At 35.4% G+C, this 18497-nt stretch overlaps 1 protein-coding gene across 1 annotated transcript in view; it reads left to right on the plus strand.

Moving 5' to 3' along the window:
• The window catches only part of NAV3 (neuron navigator 3), a 366296-nt gene that overhangs the window by 305007 nt on the left and 42792 nt on the right, over nt 1-18497 (plus strand). Inside the window, exons 22-23 of the mRNA XM_039235544.1 lie at nt 4812-4895; nt 12687-12798. Coding sequence (XP_039091475.1) covers nt 4812-4895; nt 12687-12798 — 196 coding nt within the window. The remainder of the gene's footprint in view (nt 1-4811; nt 4896-12686; nt 12799-18497) is intronic.

An 18497-nucleotide genomic window follows, 5' to 3' on the forward strand; every position in this document is an offset into this window, starting at 1 on the left:
TGCACACTAATCCATGTTTTAATTTTTAAATTTGAAACTTACCCGCTTCTGTACTAAAATATTTTTCCCACTTGGTTAAAAGGAGCAGTGGTAAATTAGAAAAGTGCCCAATCGACGCACTTCTCATTTGACTGGCAGCGTATAACCTCCACTCAGTAGAATGTGCACTAAGTGTTCCTATCTGCTTGTGAAGTTCTCAGATCAGAGCTGCGTAAAGCCTTTGGAAGACTCTCTGTGAAGCAGTTTCTACTAGGATGTCTTTAGAAAGGAGAGAGGATATGAGGAGACCTGGGTAGCTCAGTAGGTTAAGTGACCAACTTAGGCTCAGGTCATGATCTCATAGTTCGTGGATTTGAGCCCCGCATCGGTCTCTGTGCTGACAGCTCAGAGCCTGGTGCCTGCTAACAATTCTGTATCTCCCTCTCTGTCTCCCTCACTTGCTTGTGGTTTCTCTCTCTCTCTCTCAAAACTAAATAAAAAATTTAAAAAAAAAAGAAAGGAGAGAGAGTGTGCTGGCAGGTGCTGTTGGCAGGCCTTCCCTGAATCAATACCCCACACATGAACAAGAGGAAAACAGGACCCCCAGAAACAAGAGAATGCAAATGTATAGTCACATCATGTAGTCAGGTGCCCCCTGGCCTCTTACTCACACCTTCCTGCGGCTAAGCCAGGTGGGAAGCATTTCTTCATGTTCTAATATATTTTATTGTACAAACCTCAGGTATTAGATCATCTAGAAGTAGGTGCTGAGGCTGGTCATTATTACCATTTGTCAAAGATACCACTAATGAACATGTCACAAAACAAAAGGTACTTTTTATCCCCTTTTAGTACATTGGTCTTTTAGCCAAAAATCTCTCATGTATTATTTTGTTTAGGATTGTGTCCTATTTTTTTTTTTGCTTTATTTAATATTTTTATATAACCTGGCAGTTACTCTTGCTTTTCTGCATCTCCTTTAATGGAAAACTATGTTATACATATTAACAATGACAAACACTGAAGGGACAATTTTATAATGTGTTAAAAGAAATGTGAAACCTTAATTATGATAGTTTTGGTTATTTTCAGTTCATCTGTCGGTTTTCAAAAGTAAAGTCACAGATATATAGACATCTCCATATAAATCTATGTATATTTTTTTGGTTGATGGACCATTACTGAATTCTGGGGGAACAAATATAATGTAGGCATTTTTTTCATAATAGTTCATCTTACTGTTCAGCAGTACGATAATTCTCTTTACCTATCTATTCACATTATATCATAAGATTCAAAAGCTAAAGACAGTATGTATTAGAATACCATCCGTAACTGCTCTTCAATCTTGTTTATCTTACTACCTTGAAAGACTTCACCTAACACACATTGGGGAGTAGTCATTATCATATTGATACAGTTTTACTCTGGCTTGAAAATTATGCAGCCAGTAATGGAAAAGTGAGAACCAAGTAAATCTTGATCAACAGTCCCTCTCAAAATCTACAATTTGTAAAAAGACATAATTTTAGTAAGTTTTTCAGACAAGATATATTGTCTTTTAGTTTAATCCATTTTACTTTCCATGTTGGTTTCTGTTATTTGTTTTTTGTACTCCTTTTCCATTAATCCAATTGGTGAGAAGTTTAACCTTTTATTACCTTCAAAGTAACAAAGTTAGTAAGCCAGGACAACATAAACTTAAAGCAATATTTCACTAACATGCCTCTAACGTATGTTTCATGGAGAACAATGCACCTCAAAATGTTCTTTGGTAACCAGTTATACATTCTTATGAATAATTAATGAATAGCAATGTTCCAAAGATTGAAAACTGACATTCTCATAGTGAACATTTTGTATTAACTAATAGCTACTAATTATAGGCAATATATTTAGAGCTACAAAATACAGGCAATATATTTCTTCAGCATACTCACATGCCTACATTCTTTGTCATATTTTAACTCCTGCTTAACTGATAAAATATGCATAGAAGGTAAAGTATAAATTTTCTTCTAGTTTATACTTCCAATAATTAGGCAACAATTGTTTTGAGAGAATTAAAACTATTGAGTACATTCTTGCATTTCTTTTAGTACATGTTAACAATGGTTTTCGACAGAATATTCACTATTTTAAAAGAAAATGAGCAATTTTATTTTATGATTTAGAAGCCTATTGTATGCTCATAGCATGATAATTGCTTATAATCTAAACTAGAATCAGCACAAATGGTCAATTGTAGGCAAACACATTATAAATCACATAGAGCAATGCATTATAGCAAAATCTCACTCCTGCCAGACACCACATGGATGAATCTCAGAAACTCAATGTTAAGCTAAAGAAAAGTCACAAAAATATTATGCCATATGATTCCACTCTGACAGTTTTAAAAATAGACAAAGCTAAAACATAGTGTTTAGGGATGTAAGCTTAGTGGTGTAACTATAAAGAAAAATAAGAAAATAGTTACCACCCATGGGACAATAATGGTGGTTATCCTTGGGACAAGGAGAGGCGACAGAAATAGGAGAGAGGTAAGAGAGAATTTCTAGCATCTTCTTGACTTGGCTGGTGAGTAAATGACAGTGATGAACCAGTGAGCTCTGCATTTTCACTTTGTTCACTTTTACTATGGTGGGAATTTTTTTTACAATAAAAAAGTTTTGTATGAGAGAAAATGGGACATAACCTTATGTTAATTTCTGAAATGTGAAGTCTGATGTAATGATATTCCTTGTCATTGAAAATGTTTTAAACTGCGGCACCTGGGTGGCTCAGTTGGTTAAGCTTCCGACTTCGGCTCAGGTCATGATCTCACGGTTTGTGGGTTTGAGCCCTGCGTTGGGCTCTGTGCTGACAGCTAGCTCAGAGCCTGGAGCCTGTCTTTGGATTCTGTGTCTCCCTCTCTCTCTGACCCTCCCCTGCTCATGCTGTCTCTATCTCTCTCTCAAAAATAAATAAAACATTTAAAAAAAAAAAAGAAAGAAAATGTTTTAAACTACAAGACACTATTCCTTTTTTAATTTTTTGAATATTTTGTTTATTTTTGAGAGACAGAGAGAGAAAGAGAGAGAGAGAGAATGAGTGGGGGGAGGGGCAGAGAGAGAGGGAGACACAGAATTCGAAGCAGGCTCCAGGTTCTGAGCTGTCACCACAGAGCCCGATGAGGGGTCTCCCCAAGGTCTTGATGCTTAACTGATTGAGCCACCCAGGCGCCCCTACTATTCCTTTTTTTTTTTAAAAGAGTGTTATTTATCCAATTAAATCTGCTAACAAGCCCTGGAGTATAAATCTCAAGGGTGTGTGTGTGTGTGTGTGTGTGTGTGTGTGTGTGTGAGAGAGAGAGAGACAGAGAGACAGAGAACTTGGGAGAGGAAGAAAGAGGGAAGCGAGAGTGGAAAAAGAATAAGGAATTGTACTGGTGGACTGAAGATTAATAGAAGTATTCTCCACCAATTATCTTTCTCTCTATGACTTGGCTGGTGAGTGTATGAAAAGAAAGAGACCCCAGGATAAGCTCAGAGCTAAGAACAAAGACACCTGGGTACCATGAAGGGACTTGTACATTCTAGTTGTTACCAATAATGGAATAAATTCTAGCTGTTACCAATAATGAAACTTCTAGCTGTTATCAATAATGGAATAAACTTCTAGCTGTTATCAATAATGGAATAAACTTCTGGCTGTTACCAATAATGGAATAAATTTCCAGTGCCCTAATTTCTTGGACTCTTGTGATTCATCCGATAATAGTTACGTCAGCATTTTAACTCTGCTAGAGTTACGAGGTGATGTATTTTAATGTCCTTTTACTCCCTTCCCTCAAAAAATTAATCTTTTGCCAAGGATTACCAAATTTTCCCCTACACCTATTTATTGTAGATGCAGGCTGTGAAATATTCCATCAGTGTAACTTTGTAAGGGCACAGTAAAATCAGATGAGTTTAAGATAACACATTTATAGTTCTCTTCAAGCCACTGTGAGAACTTGAAGCACCTCTTCATGCTTAATGTTCCGTGGGTGAAGCTACTGGCTAATAGCATGTCAACAGAAACTGGCCTATTTTAGAGCTGTAAGATTGTCAAATACTTCTTAATCATAAGAGCTATGGTTTTATACAGCAATATGTATAATTCCGTGAGATTTAAAATAAAACCCGAAAGCCATAAAAACTTAAATAAAATATGACTGAATATTATTTCTAGCTGGCCAACCTGCACTTCTTTAGTTGAAGGGAATAAAGTAGAAATAAAAGCCATTTTATTGAAAAGAGTTCGGAGAGTGAAGACAACTCTTTTCGATTGAATTCTTTGTATGCACAGAAAGAGGAAAGATAATGTTATAGCTGTCAGCAGATGTCTGACACTCGAAGGAGAGTATCATTACAATAAAGGAGCGAACAATATCTCCAAAGGTCATCATGCAGGTAGAAAAAGGAGAAACATTTGTCCATTGACTATTGCAGTGACCTCCCCTTGAGCTTGAAGCCTAAAAACTTGGCAACTCAGAACTTTATTCAGCATTTTGTGTGTCAAATCCTCTGTGAGATGCAAGTCAGAAGGTGTTGTTATTTGCAAAATGCCATCCCTTTTCAGAAGTTGAACTCACATTAAATGTCAAGAGATGGAAACACTGAGTTTAAACTGAAGTTTAGAAATAGTAAAGTTTGATGTTAAAGGAGAGTCATCATTGAGAGCTAACCATAATGGTCATAGTATTTAAAGAGAATACCTGAGATTCAGCATTTTATAAAATGAAGAGTTTTCACCCATCCACGTAAGGTCCTGACATTCAAAATGTGTTCCTTCTGTTTTGTTCACAGGCTCACCTTGTAGCAGCTTTTGAAAAGAGTTTAGGGAATATGACTGGTCGACTGCAAAGTCTAACTATGACAGCAGAACAGAAGGTATGTTCAAGAATCACCACAAGCTTCAAATAAGACAGCAAGTTACATAGGGTGTTTAAACAATGCCTGAGATGCAGCTCCATGAAAAACTGCTTTAGAGGATCCATTCCATATTAGAGTGGAACAATGACAAGATAATACCTTTTCTTGTCAGATTTTAATTTGTAAAGACTTATGATTCAGATCCATCTATATTAGAACACACACACACAGTTTTTTCTAGGCTGTCAGTTTCACTTCTGACTGGATCTATTAGAAGAATACCAATTTTTTAAAAATTTTAATGTTTATTTATTTTTGAAAGAGAGGGAGTCAGAGTGTGAGTGGTGGAAGGGCAGAGAGAGAGAGAGGAAAACACAGAATCTGAATCAGGCTCCAGGATCTGAGCTGTCAGCACAGAGCCTGACAGAGCTCGAACCCCTCGGACTGTGAGATCATGACCTGAGCTGAAGTCGGACACTTAACCAACTGAGCAACCCAGGAGCCCCAAAAATACCAAATGTTTTAAGAAAGAGAAGCAGTTGTATAGGAGAAGTGTTAGAATATTCCAGGAACAATTTGTTATGCAGTTGACAAAAATTACTGTCTGACAAGAATTTTCACAAATTCGTATGGTCCATAAGCCCAGTTATGGACCATAGCTATAATCTGAGATAGGCATGAGGAAAGTCTGGAGGGTAGTGAGAGCTCTACAGAGTAAAGGCGCTCTGGGTACAGCATCTGTGAAATGAAATGGAAACACTGATTCTGAGCTGAAGTTTAGAAATGCAGAATGCTAAATGAAGATTTGGGTTATCTGTGCTAACAAGGACCAGTTGGCATCTGGGGATGCTGTCTTTGAAAAGTAAAGTTAATTTATATGAAAAGCTTTAAAATAAACCTGAAGGGTTTTTATGGAGTGGGAGAAGGAACTCTAAAAAGAAAGAAACAGAGGATTTGGGTCACAAGGCAGACGTATCAAAAAGGTTCACGTTGCCTAGAAAGCGTTCGGACACTTCCCATGGGATGACCAGGAACTTACCTCTGTGACATTATTTTGGCCCTAATCTGAGTCCTTGGATGGGTGTCAGAGACAGACGCAGTCTCTAATATTGTATGGAAACATTTGTGAAACCTGCATATGTGCATGATCTGAGCAGATGTCTAGTTTTCATCTAATTTTCAGCGATCCAAAATCTGAGAAGCTTTGTATATTTTCAGAATCTGTACCTATATGTCAGTAGAGATGGCTTCAGTTTGTCTTTAGTTCTGTAAAGTATGTCATTAGCTTTAGAGAGTTAGCATGTGTTACCATTGTGTCGGTTTACCAGGTTTTACGTTAAGAAAAAACCCAACCTGAGTAAACAACCCAACTAAAGAGAAAAATCAAATATTCCTGTTAATAGCCCGGTGTAATTAGCAAACTCTATTTTTTTTTGCCCTTATCTTTCCTCCTCCCATTTCACAGATATCCCCCTTGCCCATGAAAGAGAGTACTATCCATCCTTGTCAAACCTGTTCTGTAAGGAATGATGACAGATGCCTGTTGAGCACAGGAATTTTATCTTCATCTTTTTTGAGGAGGAGAGAGGCAGTACAGTTTACCACTTCACTATGTAACCTAAGAACTCAGCAAATAGGACTACACGGTCTTTTAGGATAGCCAAATGGGAAAGAATACAAGGACGCTTGAGTGTGGATCTAGGCAGAACTGCTTTTTTTTTTTTTAAGTTTATTTATTATTTTGAGAGAAAGGAAGAGAAAGCGCATGCACAAGCAGAGGAAGGGCTGAGCAAAGGAGAGACAGAATCCTAAGTAGGCTCCATGCCTTCAGCACAGAGCAGATGTGGGACTCAAACTCATGAACTGTGAGTTCACCACCTGAGCCGAGATCAAGAGTCGGCACTTAATTAACTGAGCCACCCAGGCACCCCATCAGTGGAACCTCTTTAAGGGCTGAGGAATCTTCCATTTCCGACCCTTAAATTCATCATTGCGTTTATTTATTTACTTTAAGTTCATCATTTTAAAAATCAGGATTATGATAACTACCTTGCAGAAACATGAGGAACAAGATACTATATAACACCACATACAGAGGATAGTCAAAAATGTCACCTTTCTTACATTGCTCTCCTTTTTCTCCTTAAAAAAATGTCGGATAAACCAAGTTCATCAGTGGCCATCTGCCAGACATATCACTAGAAATCATGGCTAATATTTAAGTCTCCATATCTTTAAGAAGTCATAATTAGTGGGGTTTTTTTTAATCCCTCCATATTCCTTCAATTCCTTTATATTTTTAAGCAAAATTTCTTACAAAAATTGGAAAGCTATGAATTTGCTAATTTCATAATGCCTGTGAACAATGCCTGAATATTTTTCAGTACATCTGCATAGTACCTGGAATTTTAAAATTGTAAGTCATTATTCATAACGTAACATTGCCAAAACTATAAAATTTTCTCAGAAGATACCATGATGTCCGAAATTGCCTTCACATTTTTTTAACTGAAAATAAAGCAACTGTTTGTCTCATTGCAAGCTGTATGCATACAACAGCATTAGTAAGTAATTTATTTTATTAATTTGAGATATATAACTTGCCTATTTCCAAGGTGGTTTTGAGAATCATAAAATTAATTGCAATACGATATGGCCCAATTTGGTAACAGAATCTAGTGAAAACCAGTAGAGGAATGTATATAACAAGACGCCTGAGCCTATGTAATTACTACTGCAAAGCACGAAATGGAATTGAATGTCAAGGAAGCCAAGACACAAAGGGAGATTGCTTGGCATGTCTGCTCTCATTTTCTGACCAGAAGAGCATAATTTAGATCGGAGAGACAAACTTTTTGGCACTGAATTCAAGGACAAATTTATTGTAAAGTTTTTTAAATTGGGGTCATGGAATAACAAAAGACAAAATCGCTGTTCAAACAGACATTTCTCTAAAAGCTGAGGGCATAACATTTAATCATATTTCAGTAAAGTCATTTCTTCAGGGAGCTGAGATAAAAGGGTATATTGCTCTCTGGTGATCCAACAATCCTGGGGAAAAGATTAGAGCATATAGAGCAGAGGTTTTGAAACTCTGTTCTTGAAGTTCCAAGGCTCATTTGTCCATTTATTCATTCACCAAAGCTATACTGAATTTCTACTCTGTATGAGAGAGTGCTCTAGCTACTGAGAATTTAGCAGTGAATTATATGTATATGATATATATTATATAGTGTGTGTGTGTATATATATATGCATTATATATATACACAAACTGATTATAACTGGTTATAATATAAAATAGAGTTTATATTCCAGTAGGTAACAGATTATGAAAAAAATTTAGGATTTCAAAGAGCACCTGGGTGGCTCATTTGGTTGAACATCTGACTCTTGGTTTCAGCTCAGGTCATGATCTCATGGTTTGTGAGTTCAAGCCCCGCGTTGGGGTCTGCGCTGACAGCACAGAGTCCACTTGGGATTCTCTTTCTCTCTCTCTCTGTCCCTCCCATAGAGTAATTTGAGTCCACAAGTTATTCATCAACGCAAGTTACGTGAGGAAGCAAAAGACAGGTTTAGTGGAAATTTTTAAGAACCTTGCCTAGAAAGTCAAGTTGGTTGATTAGATTTATTGCCAAGCTTGTAGGATTTGTAACAAGGCCTGTGTCCAGGAGGAATTTGGAAAGAGGTCAGGTGCACTTAGGAAGTTAGGTTGGAGAGAACAAGCAAGGTGAGTATTATGACCAAGTATTTGATCATCTCATTTTGAAGCATTCCAAGCCTGACCTTGATAACTTGTTTAGCCTCAGAGCCATGTACAAAACAATTGGAAAAGATATTGACTCCATCCAGCTGTTTTTACACAAGAAACTTTAATGGAAAACTGGAATCTTACATAATCGCCAGGTATTTGGGACATCATTATTGTAGGTGAATGAATTTTAGTTCCCAGGTTTTAAAGTACCATGTTTGAAAAGTGAGAAATATCAATTAACTATGATCTGATCATCTATTCCCAAGATCCTGTCCAGAACCATCCTAGCCTCAGTCTTCTCCTTAGTGTATAATAAAGAGAGTAGGAACATGGATACTCCTGAATTAGAAGAGGCTTTAAATCCGTATCTTGATGGCATTTACATTTTCCTGTTTTTTTCCCCCTGAAAGTTTAATAGAGGTTCCCAAAACTCAAGTATCTTCTACTTGGTCACTTTCAAAATAATGAAACTATATGAAAATATTTCAGAGTATCAAATGATTATATTTTTGGCTACTTCTAGAACTTGCTTCTAATTATATGTGAAAAAAAGGAATTCATAATTGTACTTGGAAGTAGCATTGCAATTTCTAAGCATTATAATCACCTTAGAAAAATATGGCTTAAAAATAAATGTGAACAACCAACTGTAATTATGAAGGAAAAGAAAACAAAGACTGGAAATAAACTATTTAAAAGCAATTTATATATCTCAGTCAAGTTTTCACTTTCAAGTGCCTTATATTAATCTTTATATACTTACTACTGGACAAGAGAGAAAAGAAACCCTGACTTTGTTGCCTTCCAAAGGAAATTATTTCACTGATTTAGCCATATCCAGGCTTTCTGTTTATAATGAATAATAAAGTCACTGATGTTTTTATATGACACCATAGGTGATCAAACACCCTCTCGTTAAAATATAGGTAGAGGGGCGCCTGGGTGGCTTAGTCGGTTGAGCATCTGACTTTGCTTAGGTCATGATCTCACGGTTCGTGGGTTCGAGCCCCGCGTCGGGCTCTGTGCTGACTGCCAGCTCAGAGCCTGGAGCCTGTTTCAGTCTGTGACTCCCTCTCTCTCTGACCCTCCCCTGCTCACGCTGTCTCTCTCTCTGTCTCTCTCTCTCTCTCTCTCAGAAATAAATAAAAATAAAATAAAATATAGGTAGAATTGAACCTTTACATTATTCTTAGGAGAGAAACATCTGTTTAACATAGACCAGAACATTTGAACAAAATCACCCCAACATTTACTGAGATCATAAGTCAGGTGAAAAAGTCTACAACAACCAAACAAGCTGAATGCTTTAAATGTTCAGGAAACACAGAGAAGGGACCTTGTTTTTCTGAAAGGCAAACTAAGAGGTTTCAAACTCATTCTACCGTGGCCTTTAATGGTGAGAAAAATATTTAAAGCAAAGGGAAAAATCATATGGGAAGATTCAGAGAAAGGATAGCTCTAGTTTTAATGAGGTGGAAGATGGATCTCATTAACTGAAATAAGAAAGAAGGAGGGAATTTTTGCATATATAGACAGATACCTAGTTCAGGATTGAACAGATTATCAGTGTCAAATTTACCTATATTTTTAAATTAAAGACACTGGAATAGTTTATAGGTGCTTGCTTATACTTAGGATGTTCCCCTGAAGTACTACTAAAATGAATTCAGCTAAACAAATTTTTTTAGGTATGTGATTTTTCCAAATTATGTAATGAATATATTTGTTACCTAGTTACACTTCCTTTGGATCTACTGTGCCATGCTGAATAACAACTAAGCTTCTTAATATCTGTTGTTCTTTTTTAAAGATACTTAATTTTAAAAGTGATCATTCTTCTATCTCCTGTTAACTGCAATTTTTAAAAAGCAGTATTCCCTGAACATTCCACTTGTAATCTTTTTAAAACAGTTTTGAGAAAAGATTGCTCTAGAAGAGATTAAAGCTTAAACACTGAAATAAGTCAGCTTACTCATAAAATTAAGTATGAGATCTCAATTCTATTTTTCTTCTTTCAACTTAAAGCCAGATGTTTCAGCAGATTTTAATCCATGATACAAGCACTACTGATTTAAATTCAAGTATGAAAATCTGATTTTCATCAAAATTTAATTTGTATTCTAGTATGTATATTATAAAATTACTCTTTAAATTATGTGATTCATTAAGTATGTACAATAGATTGCCTTTTGTGAATAATTTTCTGGGAAAAGCAGAATGAATTTTCAGTAAGCCTTTTATCTACTGGGAGATTTATTTAAAATGGAAAATACATTAAATTTCGGTAAACATATATTACTAATTGAGCAAGGGACAAAACTTAGAACTTGGAGAGATTGAGAAATTATTCTGAAATTTGTATTTTTTTTTTTTACAAAATTTGTATTAGGACAATGGAAGTCTTCCACAAACATGCTATCTTTCCTTTGTGATAAATATATGCAAATGAAATTACAGTCAAGTAATTAAGGATCCATCTATGAATCCAAGAGGTTGCTACTGATTTCATTATGTAATTCTTTGACTTATAAACTACTAGAAGTTTATAAGATGGTTTATTTTTTTAATATCTGTGTCCATTAGAAATATCAGATATCCAGTGAAAATAGTTATAGGATGTGCTAGGTATCTATTCCAAACTTGGATATCATTTCAGTTAGCATTGCCTTTTTTTTTTTTTTTTTTTTTTTTTTTCTATTTTTTTTACAGTCTCTGGATGTTCTCATATCTGACACAATTTCCTACAGCGCCAGTTGATGTGATCTTAACTTTTTTTTTTGCATATTCTGCGAGACAGAGAGTAGGANTTTTTTTTTTTTTTTTTTTTTAGGTGTCTAAGTTTCTGACAGTCTCTGGATGTTCTCATATCTGACACAATTTCCTACAGCGCCAGTTGATGTGATCTTAACTTTTTTTTTTGCATATTCTGCGAGACAGAGAGTAGGAATAAGTTATTGACTATGGAATGAAGAACTCAAGCCTGATTCTTTGGATTTCTGCCAAAGATGCTAGAGAAAATAACGAATGACAATTACATTACCTAGGAATTCTCTAAGAGGCTGACAGAATTCTAAGTTTTAGAGTTGTTATCATGGCCAAGAATTCTGGACACTCCTGGTTTGGAGGCTCCAGCTGGAAATACTGCCTATGCTAGAAAAACACTTTTCTTCCTTTTCCTGTAAGGCACGTCTTCCTGATGCTGCCTCGTAGTCACTTGTGGTTAAATGATTCACTTAGAAACTGTGAAAGATCACATTTGTATGTTCACTGGGACAATTCTTAAAGTTACCTAAGTTCAATCAGAGATAGATGTTTTATAAAAATTTTTGATTTGTAAGATACCTTTTTTTTTTTTTTTTTGGTAAACTGTTATTTAAGGACTGTGTATTACATATATTTCTATTTACTTTAAAAAATTCCAGTGTTGCCTTGGCTTGGTAAAATTGAGTTCTCCATGCTAAAAATCTTATTGGATAAAAAATATCAGAATCTATGACAACCTTGATTTGCCAAGTAGAATTTAATAATATGATATTTAGTAGCAATGAGTTGGGGTGAGTTGTTTTTATACTTGAATATGAAGAATCAGTTCCCCAAGTGCAAAATTAATGAGACAAAATCAGAAGTCATTCATTCAGCAAGAATCAGGGTTTCTGGCTGACAGTAAAATGCAATATGATTCACCAGTAAAATTCTGATGGCTAATTCTGTGATGTAATCATGGTGGTATTAATAGGTTTGGTATAAAAGGAGCAATGTGACATCTTGCTTTATGTTGAACTGGTCAACTTTAGGTGCCACGCTTTACAAGGAATAAAGACTATTCAGATCACATTCATAAGAAACTAACCAAGGCATTTTATTTTAGATTCTCCTTTACATTTAGCTAAGTAAGAAGTTGTTAGATACAACTTGACAAGGTTAGTCAGGCATCCAAATCTCCCAGGAGGTTAGCACTACATAAAATTAAACCCAGTTGATAGTGAATTTATAAACAAGGACATTTTGCTTTTCTCTCTAAGTGTTAAAACTTCTAAATTCTATTTGTTTCACAGGAGTCTGAACTTATAGAACTAAGAGAAACCATTGAAATGCTGAAGGCCCAGAACTCTGCTGCCCAGGCAGCTATTCAGGGAGCACTGAACGGTCCAGACCACCCTCCCAAAGGTATATTTAGAAACATTGCCATTTTTCATCCAATATAATGATTATCTATTTTATTTATTAGAGTGAAGCTGCTTTTACTCAATGGCATTGCCTTTTATCATGAGTAAGTTGGTATTAATGCAGTCAGAATCCCCAGTAGTTTTCCTTATCAAATAATTTTTTTATTAAGCTTAAGGAATTTGCTTTTATAGTAGTACAGACATTTCTCTCCATTTGATTTGGTGGAAGTGGGGATGGGGAGGTTGGTAAATACATTCATATCTGACTTCCAGCAAAACAAACCCTGTAAGGAGAATCAAATTCTAGATCTATAAACAAAATAAAATAATCAATATGGTAAAATACCAAGAACTAGGTATTAGCTCCTTATGGGTGGAAGGAATAAAAAGACACACTTCTTATATTAAAAGCAATAAGAAAAGGGCATAAACGTTAGTCTGCTTTTAATTATTACTATGCATCATCTGTTCTAAACAATAGTAAGATCATCTCCTTTGCTACCACTTCCATCCCTTAGATTCCCACTGAAGAAATGATTTGTGTTAATGTCATGTCAGTTTTTTCTTTGCATAGTTTCTACTTATTCATGTCCTACCTCTTTTCAATGGCTTTCAACGTGTTCAACTCTTCACCAGCTAAACAAATGCTTTTATAAATCTTGTGTGTATTTTTCCAATTCACAATGAATTCTGAGAACATTTTATGGAATCTTTCAATGTCTCCAGAAGCCAGTCACAATTCAGGCCCTTGAAGTGTGGGTTCTCTTACCATGAAACCAAAAGTGTTCTCTCCGGGATCACAAATGTTTTACACAACATTAAGTCTAGTACCACATTTAAAATTCTTATTGTATTTGAAATGCAGACAGCATTTAATACTGATGTCCATTCCATCCTACTTGACACATTAATTTCTTCTAATGTTTGTAACATTCACATTCTTAGTTTTTTCTCCTGTCCCTTTGAAATCTCTTTGTTTCTTTTGCGGGTTTACTCATTTGTATCCATTTGTTACATGTGGATGTTTCTTAGAACCCAGTCCTAAACTCTCTTCCATTATGATTTTGTGCATTGTGATTCCCTTCTCCAATCTAAAAATCTATAAACTCATCTAATTCTCTGGCTATAATTATCATTTATGTGTTGATAACTGTCAAATATATTTCTTCAGGCCAGGCTCTTCTCTTGAGTTACAGATCTATATATCTAGCTGCACAAGAGAGAGCTCCATTTGGTTATCCTTGGATGTCTCTTTGTCACACTAAATTCAACATCTCCAAATTTGAACTTGTCATCTTCTCTCTCCGACCTGCTTTCCCTTCAGTGTTGCTTGCCTCAGTAAATGGCACCACCATTCTTCCATATAGCCATAAATCTAGGCGTTCATTCATAAATCCTCCTCTCCTCATTCATTAAATCACCAAGTTCTATTGATTCCACCCCTTAAATATCTCTAGGATGTTTTCCCTTTTTTTCTGAGCCTAATACCATCCCTCATCTCCCTCCTGAACTGTGACTACAAACTCCTAAATCCTTCCTGCCCTTCGTCTTACACCACTTTCTATCATTCTTCACACTGAAACCAGAGCATTTGCCAACAACATATATCTATAGGTATCCCATTGCTTTTAGGATGAAATACAAACTTCTTAACATGACATAATTTCTCTTCATCAGCTTTATTCACTCAAAATATTTAATGATTATCAGTGATTTGCTAGACACTGTTCCAGAGCTTATGCTTTGCTTTTTGTCACGTTGTATATTTCAACTACCCTGAACTTCTTGTAATTCTCTAAAAGTGTTTTATATGTTCTGTTATTTCTACTTAAAATTTTCTGCCTTACGTGTTCAGCATAAAAACTTTATGAGACCTACAAGAGTTAGCCTAAATATGCCTCCTTGACCCTTAAAATTGATGAGGTTCCCTTATGGTATGTTTCTGGAAATAACTGTAGTTCCTCTATCAAAATTTGTATTATACTTTGGTGCCTTAATTTATATAAGATCTGCCTTTTCTTATCAGTGATAGAGTGGTATGTTTACTCAATCCAAGTGGCTATGGGGGTGCCTGACACGCAAAAGGGGTGTATTTGAATTTTAATTAAAAAATACAGTTTTGGGAGTGCCTGGATGGCTCAGTGTGTTAAGCATCTGACTTTGACTTAGGTCATGATCTTGTGGTTCGTGGGTCTGAGCCAGGCGTCAGTCTCTGTGCTGACAGCTCAGAGCCTAGAGCCTGCTTCGGATTCTATGTCTCCCTCTCTCTCTGCCCCTCCTCTGCTCGCACTCTCTCTCTTTAAAATAAATAAACACTAATTTTTTAAAAAAAATAATAAATTAAAATAATATATTGTTTTAAGTGCTGGAATTTAAATTTTAGAAAAAAAATTATAAAGGGAGATATACTTAAATTAAAGGACAAACTAGTTCTCTAGGGGCTACTTCTGTTAAGTATTTAGCAACTTTCCATGTGGGGGAGTTGATTTATATGCACATGGAAAATTACTGCATATTTAAAGCTTATCTTTAGCTATAATAAAGCAGCTTATGTTCTAAATCTTCATGTCGTAAATAGGTCCAGAAGGGATTTAAAAAGACTTAATCCTTTCTTTAACACAGTACAAGTCACTGAAGTAAAACTTTCTGGAAGGATCCCTTTTATCTTAGGCAACAGGTACCCTAATATATCTACTGGAATTGAAAAAAGGAATTCCTCTGCTCACAAATGTGGGAGGGGTACATAAAATGAGCAAAATGCTAACAGTTAATATTCAAATTGGTCAAGAAAGATTAAAAATATTTTATAAGATATAAAAACAATAAAAACAAATAATTATAAGTGTATATAGGATATTTAGATTAGGTTCTCTAATATTGAAACTTAATATAAATTCAGTGAACACAAACTGATTCTTACTATCTTGACCATTGACATCACATGCAGAAAATAAAGTCTCTTGGACTATTTATGTATCTTTACATGGGTTGTTATGGTGATTGTATAAGCTATAAACTTATAGTTTGAAATCATACTGAGATTTGGTTTTTGAGACCTTTACACATTTATGTCAGGTAAATATCTATTTGGAGTGAGACAACATCTTTTTGGAGTGAGACAACACTTTTATATACAGGTCAAACTATGACAAAAATCTCATAATTGATTAATGTAACTTTCTTTTTCCTATTTGTGCATCCCATTTATTAACAGAGCCTGAAAAATAATAGCAGTCCATAATAGAATAAATTTATTTATTCTTGCACCAATGTTATCTGAGCAGCTGATATGTACTAGCCACTCTGTTAGATCTTGAAATACAAAGATTAAAAAATAAAAGTCCCCCGCACTCCAGGGCTCACAGTCCACTGCCATAAAAGGTTATAAATAGATCTCTGTGTAACTTTAACTATATAGAGATACATATATATAACCATACATGAAAGGTGAAGTAATGGAAAATTTTACTTTTATTTTTCAAACTGTACTATTGTTTCTTTTAAGTCACTGCCTCTGTGTATAAGCATAGAATAGGTTTTCCTTGAGATGTACAAAATACATTTAGCAAAACAGGGAGTCAATTGCTATCAACAGTGAATACATTTTTAGGAATGTTAGGCAAACATAGCTGTGTTGAATGAATAAGAATAATATTACCCACAAGTGATTATTGATTGCCTACCACAGGCCATAGTCTGCACAATGTCCTGGATATACAGTGGTAAACAAAACAGATATAATCTTTGTCTCCATTAAACTTGTGGACTTGGGGCACCCGGGTGGCCCAGTTGGTTGGACGTCTGACATCGGCTCAGGTCATGATCTCATGGTTTGTGAGTTTGAGCCCCGCATCCGGCTCTCTGCTGTCAGAGCAGTCTGCTTTGCATCCTCTGTTTCCCTCTCTCTCTACCCCTACCCCACTCTCGTGAGCACACACTCTCTCTCTCTCAAAAATAAATATTTTTTAAAAAAAACCTTAAATCTTGTGCGAGAGCAGAAAATAAGCAAAATTGTGATTGTTGGTGTAGCTGAAAATGCATGCCAAAATAGTTATGTTATAAAATGGGCAAGAATAGGTGTCATAGAAAGCAAGGGTAGAAGGAACCTGCTAGAGACGCATAGTCAGAAAAGGCCTTTCCCAGACAGCAACATTTCAGGAGAGATCCAAGGAATAATTATCAATATATGTGGCAAATATTGAAAGAGGAGTATTCCAGAAGAGTCTTGAGATAGAAAACAGACTAGTGCCTTCATAGAGCTGATAAAATGAGCAAAGGTAAAATAAGAAGAACCAGGTTGGCGAGAAAAGTACTGACCAGATTACTAAGAGTCATTTAGACCATTTTTTAAGAGTTGAAATGTTTTCTTTCTTATGAAAATGAAAATCTCCTGAGAAGTCTGAAGGAAGGGAATGATGATGACGTTTTTCTTTGAAAGATTTCTCTAGCTACTGTTTATAGAATGGTTTGAACTTGGATAGCTCTTCTTGCTGTAAATTACAGCAGGGAAGTGGTAGAGATAGCTTCAACTGGGGCATCGCTGGTGAAAAGGGTGGGTGTAGGAATGAATGGATGAACAAACATGTAACTGAAATGCAGACTTTTAAAATAAGCTTCTCCATTCATTCATAAGGTTGATACCCATTTGATCAATCATTCTTTACTAAGCTCTATAGTGTCACATGTACTGAACTGAATACTTACAAACACTAGCAAGAATTTGTTAGAGAAGAATAAAATATGTTCCTTTCATTCTATGATATTATTGAAATTTGCTTGTCAGTATAATGAATTCAATATAGTTCAATAACTATGTTTTATGTCCAGATTCTCTCTTCATTCTTTATTGGTAAATGGATTCATAACTGAAAGTAAATAATACCTACAAGGACCACTTTTGACCTATGATTATAAGAATTTACCTGTCTTTTCAAATTTTGAAGGTTAATCAAAGCCAAGTACAATTTACTAGTACTGGATATATTAAAAACTCTAGAGTACCTTAACATCTAGTACGATTGCTTTATTCGTGAAAGTCAATTACTAGGGAAAAAAACCTGAGCAATACTGTATCTTGATCACAAAAACTTCTAGCCAAGCACAGCAGAAATTTAAAATACAAATAAGTAGGGGCGCCTGGGTGGCTTAGTCGGTTAAGCGTCCGACTTTCGCTTAGGTCATGATCTCGCGGTTCGTGGGTTCGAGCCCCGCGTCGGGCTCTGTGCTGACTGCCAGCTCAGAGCCTGGAGCCTGTTTCAGTCTGTGACTCTCTCTCTCTCTGAACCTCCCCTGCTCATGCTGTCTCTCTCTCTCTCTCCTAGAAATAAATAAAAATATTTACAAATAAATAAATAAATAAATAAAATAAAATACAAATAAGTACCATTCTCCTTTTCTTTATTCATGTAACTTCCATATTAGTTGATTAAAAGATACTATACTCCTTTATTGTTCAGTCAAAATGCCACACATAAATGCTTAAGTTTTGACATTGGTAATGTTTTGGGCTTGTAAGCGCATCATTATTTTTTAAAGTATTTTTAAGAGGCCAAAACCTACAGATTCTGAAAAATAGTTTTATTTTTGCCTCCTATAAAATTTGTCAGCATATTTATTATTTTAATGGAAAAATTAAGGTACTTGTTGATATGTATATATATGACTGTAAGAATGGAGATATATATACATATGTTACGTACC

The sequence above is a fragment of the Hyaena hyaena genome, unplaced genomic scaffold, assembly GCF_003009895.1.
Source record: "Hyaena hyaena isolate Hyena2069 unplaced genomic scaffold, ASM300989v1 scaffold_99, whole genome shotgun sequence".
NCBI classification, from domain to species: Eukaryota; Metazoa; Chordata; class Mammalia; order Carnivora; family Hyaenidae; genus Hyaena; species Hyaena hyaena.